Source organism: Notolepis coatsorum (assembly GCF_963971535.1).
Source record: "Notolepis coatsorum genome assembly, chromosome: 11".
In the NCBI taxonomy this organism is placed as follows: Eukaryota; Metazoa; Chordata; class Actinopteri; order Aulopiformes; family Paralepididae; genus Notolepis; species Notolepis coatsorum.
Window position 1 is genome coordinate 3692908 of NC_140175.1, and position 7308 is coordinate 3700215.

At 50.7% G+C, this 7308-nt stretch overlaps 1 protein-coding gene across 1 annotated transcript in view; it reads left to right on the top strand.

Annotated features, from left to right (window-relative positions):
- oclna (occludin a) overlaps nt 1–7308 on the top strand; it is a 29084-nt gene that overhangs the window by 14206 nt on the left and 7570 nt on the right. The window contains exon 6 of the mRNA XM_084324158.1: nt 990–1105. Within this exon, the coding sequence (XP_084180284.1) occupies nt 990–1105 (116 nt within the window). The remainder of the gene's footprint in view (nt 1–989; nt 1106–7308) is intronic.

Genomic DNA, 7308 nt, shown 5'->3' on the forward strand with positions numbered 1-7308 from the left:
CATCCCCCTCTCTGCCACCACCTCTAGTTTGACCAGCTCGACTCCCACCACGGAGCTAGCCTTCCTCACCGGCTTGTTCAGTTTGTTGGTTGTTGTTGTTACTATCGTATCTCTACTAGAACATGTCAACTCGGGGCACCCAAGTGGCGACCCATGTAACACGCTGCGTCGCGAAGCGGCCTTCTTGTATTTTATGTGGTCAAACCTTGTATGAAATGGTGGTATTTCCCCCTCGTCTTACAACAAGAACGAAGCTGTTTATGACTCATTGACCTGGTGGTCGTCTGTCTGCAGGTGAACAGCGTGTGTTATGACCAGTGATGCAGTGGTCATGGGACGGGGTAGCACGCCGTCCCACCAGGACTTTGAGCAGGAGCACGCACACAAGAATGCGTTCCACTCGACCCTGCACCAAGTACCCACCTGGCTACTTTGCATAACAATAGCTCAGGTCGTCGGGTGTGTTCAAATACTACAGTTGGACCATTTCACACAACCTGTGAATGAAATGTGTTGCATTCCATTCCTAGAGGCAATTCGGCATTGTCTTTATGCGCATGCGCGGGAGCACGTGACGTCATTAAAACACAGTGCAACCAGAGATAAAAATCACCACTGCACCGCTGGTTATGACTCATTGACCTGGTCCGTCTGTCTCCAGGTGAACAGCGTGTGTTATAGAGCTGTACAGAGGCTCAGCCCAGGTGTGTTATGACTCATTGACCTGGTCCGTCTGTCTCCAGGTGAACAGCGTGTGTTATAGAGCTGTACGGAGGCTCAGCCCAGGTGTGTTATGACTCATTGACCTGGTCCGTCTGTCTCCAGGTGAACAGCGTGTGTTATAGAGCTGTACGGAGGCTCAGCCCAGGTGTGTTATGACTCATTGACCTGGTCCGTCTGTCTCCAGGTGAACAGCGTGTGTTATAGAGCTGTACGGAGGCTCAGCCCAGGTGTGTTATGACTCATTGACCTGGTCCGTCTGTCTCCAGGTGAACAACGTGGCTGACGAGGTGCCCATGTCCGTCTACAGCGACAAGATGTCAGGTTCCAGGAACCACCTGGACGACAACAGTACGGACTACGACAAGCCGCGCTACAGCCCCGCGTGAGTAGAGGTCCACTGATGAGGAGAACTGAGGAGAACTGAGGAGAACTGGGTAGAACTGGGGAGAACTGAGGAGAACTAAGGAGAACTGGGGAGAACTGGGGACAACTGGGGAGAACTGGGGAGAACTGGGGAGAACTGGGTAGAACTGGGGAGAACTGGGGAGAACTGGGGAGAACTGGGGAGACCTGAGGAGAACTGGGGAGAACTGGGGAGAACTGGGGAGAACTGGGGAGAACTGGGGAGAACTGGGGAGAACTGGGTAGAACTGGGGAGAACTGGGTAGAACTGGGGAGAACTGGGGAGAACTGGGGAGAACTGGGGAGAACTGGGTAGAACTGGGGAGAACTGGGGAGAACTGGGGAGAACTGGGTAGAACTGGGTAGAACTGGGGAGAACTGGGTAGAACTGGGTAGAACTGGGTAGAACTGGGGAGAACTGGGGAGAACTGGGGAGAACTGGGTAGAACTGGGTAGAACTGAGGAGAACTGGGGAGAACTGGGTAGAACTGGGGAGAACTGGGGAGAACTGGGGAGAACTGGGGAGAACTGGGTAGAACTGGGTAGAACTGGGTTAGAACTGGGGAGACCTGGGGAGAACTGGGGAGAACTCTGGAGAACTGGGGAGAACTGGGGAGAACTGGGGAGAACTGGGGAGAACTGGGGAGAACTGAGGAGAACTGGGTAGAACTGGGTAGAACTGAGGAGAACTGAGGAGAACTGGGGAGAACTGGGTAGAACTGGGTAGAACTGGGGAGAACTGAGGAGAACTGAGGAGAACTGGGTAGAACTGGGGAGAACTGGGGAGAACTGAGGAGAACTGAGGAGAACTGAGGAGAACTGGGGAGAACTGAGGAGAACTGAGGAGAACTGGGGAGAACTGAGGAGAACTGGGGAGAACTGAGGAGAACTGAGGAGAACTGAGGAGAACTGGGGAGAACTGGGGAGAACTGGGTAGAACTGGGTAGAACTGGGGAGAACTGGGGAGAACTGAGGAGAACTGGGGAGAACTGGGTAGAACTGAGGAGAACTGAGGAGAACTGGGTAGAACTGGGGAGAACTGGGGAGAACTGGGGAGAACTGGGTAGAACTGGGTAGAACTGGGGAGAACTGGGGAGAACTGAGGAGAACTGGGGAGAACTGGGTAGAACTGAGGAGAACTGAGGAGAACTGGGTAGAACTGGGGAGAACTGAGGAGAACTGGGGAGAACTGGGGAGAACTGGGTAGAACTGGGTAGAACTGGGGAGAACTGGGGAGAACTGGGGAGAACTGAGGAGAACTGGGTAGAACTGGGGAGAACTGGGGAGAACTGGGGAGAACTGGGGAGAACTGAGGAGAACTGGGTAGAACTGGGGAGAACTGAGGAGAACTGAGGAGAACTGGGGAGAACTGGGGAGAACTGGGTAGAACTGGGGAGAACTGAGGAGAACTGGGGAGAACTGAGGAGAACTGGGGAGAACTGGGGAGAACTGGGGAGAACTGGGGAGAACTGGGTAGAACTGGGGAGAACTGAGGAGAACTGGGGACAACTGGGGAGAACTGGGGAGAACTGGGTAGAACTGGGGAGAACTGGGGAGAACTGGGTAGAACTGGGTAGAACTGGGGAGAACTGGGGAGAACTGGGGAGAACTGGGGAGAACTGGGGAGAACTGGGGAGAACTGGGTAGAACTGGGGAGAACTGGGGAGAACTGGGGAGAACTGGGGAGAACTGGGGAGAACTGGGTAGAACTGGGTAGAACTGAGGAGAACTGGGGAGAACTGGGGAGAACTGACAGGAACTGACAGGAACTGGGTAGACTTGGGTAGAACTGAGTAGAACTGGGTAGAACTGACAGGAACTGAGTAGAACTGAGTAGAACTGAGTAGAACTGGGTAGAACTGACAGGAACTGAGTAGAACTGAGTAGAACTGGGTAGAAACGGGGGAGAACTGAGTAGAACTGGGGAGAACTGAGTAGAACTGAGTAGAACTGGGGAGAACTGGGGAGAACTGAGGAGAACTGACAGGAACTGGGGAGAACTGGGTAGAACTGGGTAGAACTGACAGGAACTGGGTAGAACTGAGTAGAACTGAGTAGAACTGAGTAGAACTGGGTAGAACTGTGTAGAACTGTGTAGAACTGAGTAGAACTGTGTAGAACTGTGTAGAACTGTGTAGAACTGAGTAGAACTGACGAGAACTGATTAACTGGGTAGAACTGAGGAGAACTGAGGAGAACAAAGGTAAAACTGGGTAGAACTGACAAGAACTGGGTAGAACTGAGTAGAACTGGGTAGAACTGGGTAGAACTGAGTAGAACTGACGAGAGGACATGTCACTTCATCATATCATTGAAGTGCAACATTTTGTAATATTTATAAGTGTGATTTTATATATTTGTTTGTGTACATAGCATTTTTTGTGTACATTAGGTTTGTTGTATAGTTGAATGTGTGAATTCCTCTGTTGTAGACTCTGTGTTGACCTGTGCGTTGACCTGTGTGTTGACTCTGTGTGTTGACCTGTTAGAACCTGGAGTGCTTTATGTTTCACGCAGATAAGCAATTCCCATTCTAGCGTATCCCTGATTATGTCAGCGCGACAGGGCGTACTCTGCACATTGCAATACAAACAGTGCCGTGCAAAATAGTGGTCCTTTTTTACAGAGGATCATGTTACAGCTGTCAGAGAGAGAGAGAGAGAGAGAGAGAGAGAGAGAGAGAGAGAGAGCTTGCTGTGACTTGTTCCTGTGTGTGTGTGTGTGTGTGTGTGTGTGTGTGTGTGTGTGTGTGTGTGTGTGTGTGTGTGTGTGTGTGTGTGTGTGTGTGTGTGTGTGTGTGTGTGTGTGTGTGTGTGTGTGTGTGTGTGTGTGTGTGTGTGTGTGTGTGTGTGTGTGTGTGTGTGTGTGTGTGTGTGTGTGTGTGTGTGTGTGTGTGTGTGTGTGTGTGTGTGCGTGCGTGCGCGCACATGGCAAACCACACTCACTCTGGTTGTATCAGTGGAATGTGAGCTCTCTCTCTCTTACAGTAACTCTGGTGGTTGTAACTAGATATTGGAGATCGGCCCTGAATATATAACTCTGTATGATGATGGCATGTACAAATAATGCTGTATATATATATTTATATATATATTTTTTATATATCTATCCACATCTGTCTGTACATACCTGCATATAATTCTTTTTACATATCTGTAGATACTACCGGTATATCTATATTTGCTCATAATAACTCATTCTTACTAGTTACGCTGGTGGCCAGTATGACTTTATAGTGTCTTTATACCTGTATCATTGTGCATATTAATACTACAACTCTACATACATATGAGTAGCACTATTACTCGGTAGTACTAATTTATATATTTTATACACCCAGTTTAATCACCTGTACCCTACATTGTATATCAGTATTGCACTTTACTGTTACATTTGCACTCTGGTTGGATGCCAAACTTCTTTACATTGTACTGTACTTGTGCTGCATGATGACGATACAGTTTAATCTAATCTAATCTAATCTAATCTAATCTAATCATGACATAAACTTCTCCCAAAAGGTCAATGGTAAAACATCAAACCATGGGACAATACTTTGTACCAGAATAAAGCTTTTTTCTTTGCTGTACGACAAACGATCAGTGAATACTGTCCACTTCCTGTCCCCCAGTGAATACTGTCCCCTTCCTGTCCCCCAGTGAATACTGTCCTCTTCCTGTCCCCCAGTGAATACTGTCCTCTTCCTGTCCCCCAGTGAATACTGTCCTCTTCCTGTGTCCCCCAGTGAATACTGTCCTCTTCCTGTCCCCCAGTGAATACTGTCCTCTTCCTGTGTCCCCCAGTGAATACTGTCCTCTTCCTGTCCCCCAGTGAATACTGTCCTCTTCCTGTCCCCCAGTGAATACTGTCCTCTTCCTGTCCCCCAGTGAATACTGTCCTCTTCCTGTCCCCCAGTGAATACTGTCCTCTTCCTGTCCCCCAGTGAATACTGTCCCCTTCCTGTCCCCCAGTGAATACTGTCCTCTTCCTGTCCCCCAGTGAATACTGTCCTCTTCCTGTCCCCCAGTGAATACTGTCCTCTTCCTGTCCCCCAGTGAATACTGTCCTCTTCCTGTCCCCCAGTGAATACTGTCCCCTTCCTGTCCCCCAGTGAATACTGTCCTCTTCCTGTCCCCCAGTGAATACTGTCCTCTTCCTGTCCCCCAGTGAATACTGTCCTCTTCCTGTCCCCCAGTGAATACTGTCCTCTTCCTGTGTCCCCCAGTGAATACTGTCCTCTTCCTGTCCCCCAGTGAATACTGTCCTCTTCCTGTCCCCAGTGAATACTGTCCTCTTCCTGTGTCCCCAGTGAATACTGTCCTCTTCCTGTGTCCCCCAGTGAATACTGTCCCCTTCCTGTCCCCCAGTGAATACTGTCCTCTTCCTGTCCCCCAGTGAATACTGTCCTCTTCCTGTGTCCCCCAGTGAATACTGTCCTCTTCCTGTGTCCCCCAGTGAATACTGTCCTCTTCCTGTGTCCCCCAGTGAATACTGTCCTCTTCCTGTGTCCCCCAGTGAATACTGTCCTCTTCCTGTCCCCCAGTGAATACTGTCCTCTTCCTGTCCCCCAGTGAATACTGTCCTCTTCCTGTGTCCCCCAGTGAATACTGTCCTCTTCCTGTCCCCCAGTGAATACTGTCCTCTTCCTGTCCCCCAGTGAATACTGTCCTCTTCCTGTCCCCCAGTGAATACTGTCCTCTTCCTGTCCCCCAGTGAATACTGTCCTCTTCCTGTCCCCCAGTGAATACTGTCCCCTTCCTGTCCCCCAGTGAATACTGTCCTCTTCCTGTCCCCCAGTGAATACTGTCCTCTTCCTGTCCCCCAGTGAATACTGTCCTCTTCCTGTCCCCCAGTGAATACTGTCCTCTTCCTGTCCCCCAGTGAATACTGTCCTCTTCCTGTCCCCCAGTGAATACTGTCCTCTTCCTGTCCCCCAGTGAATACTGTCCTCTTCCTGTCCCCCAGTGAATACTGTCCTCTTCCTGTCCCCCAGTGAATACTGTCCTCTTCCTGTGTCCCCCAGTGAATACTGTCCTCTTCCTGTCCCCCAGTGAATACTGTCCTCTTCCTGTCCCCAGTGAATACTGTCCTCTTCCTGTGTCCCCAGTGAATACTGTCCTCTTCCTGTGTCCCCCAGTGAATACTGTCCCCTTCCTGTCCCCCAGTGAATACTGTCCTCTTCCTGTCCCCCAGTGAATACTGTCCTCTTCCTGTGTCCCCCAGTGAATACTGTCCTCTTCCTGTGTCCCCCAGTGAATACTGTCCTCTTCCTGTGTCCCCCAGTGAATACTGTCCTCTTCCTGTGTCCCCCAGTGAATACTGTCCTCTTCCTGTCCCCCAGTGAATACTGTCCTCTTCCTGTCCCCCAGTGAATACTGTCCCCTTCCTGTGTCCCCCAGTGAATACTGTCCTCTTCCTGTCCCCCAGTGAATACTGTCCTCTTCCTGTCCCCCAGTGAATACTGTCCTCTTCCTGTCCCCCAGTGAATACTGTCCTCTTCCTGTCCCCCAGTGAATACTGTCCTCTTCCTGTCCCCCAGTGAATACTGTCCTCTTCCTGTGTCCCAGTGAATACTGTCCTCTTCCTGTGTCCCAGTGAATACTGTCCTCTTCCTGTCCCCCAGTGAATACTGTCCTCTTCCTGTGTCCCCCAGTGAATACTGTCCTCTTCCTGTCCCCCAGTGAATACTGTCCTCTTCCTGTGTCCCCCAGTGAATACTGTCCTCTTCCTGTCCCCCAGTGAATACTGTCCTCTTCCTGTCCCCCAGTGAATACTGTCCTCTTCCTGTGTCCCCCAGTGAATACTGTCCTCTTCCTGTGTCCCCCAGTGAATACTGTCCTCTTCCTGTGTCCCCCAGTGAATACTGTCCTCTTCCTGTGTCCCCCAGTGAATACTGTCCTCTTCCTGTGTCCCCCAGTGAATACTGTCCTCTTCCTGTGTCCCCCAGTGAATACTGTCCTCTTCCTGTCCCCCAGTGAATACTGTCCTCTTCCTGTGTCCCAGTGAATACTGTCCTCTTCCTGTGTCCCAGTGAATACTGTCCTCTTCCTGTCCCCCAGTGAATACTGTCCTCTTCCTGTCCCCCAGTGAATACTGTCCTCTTCCTGTCCCCCAGTGAATACTGTCCTCTTCCTGTCCCCCAGTGAATACTGTCCTCTTCCTGTCCCCCAGTGAATACTGTCC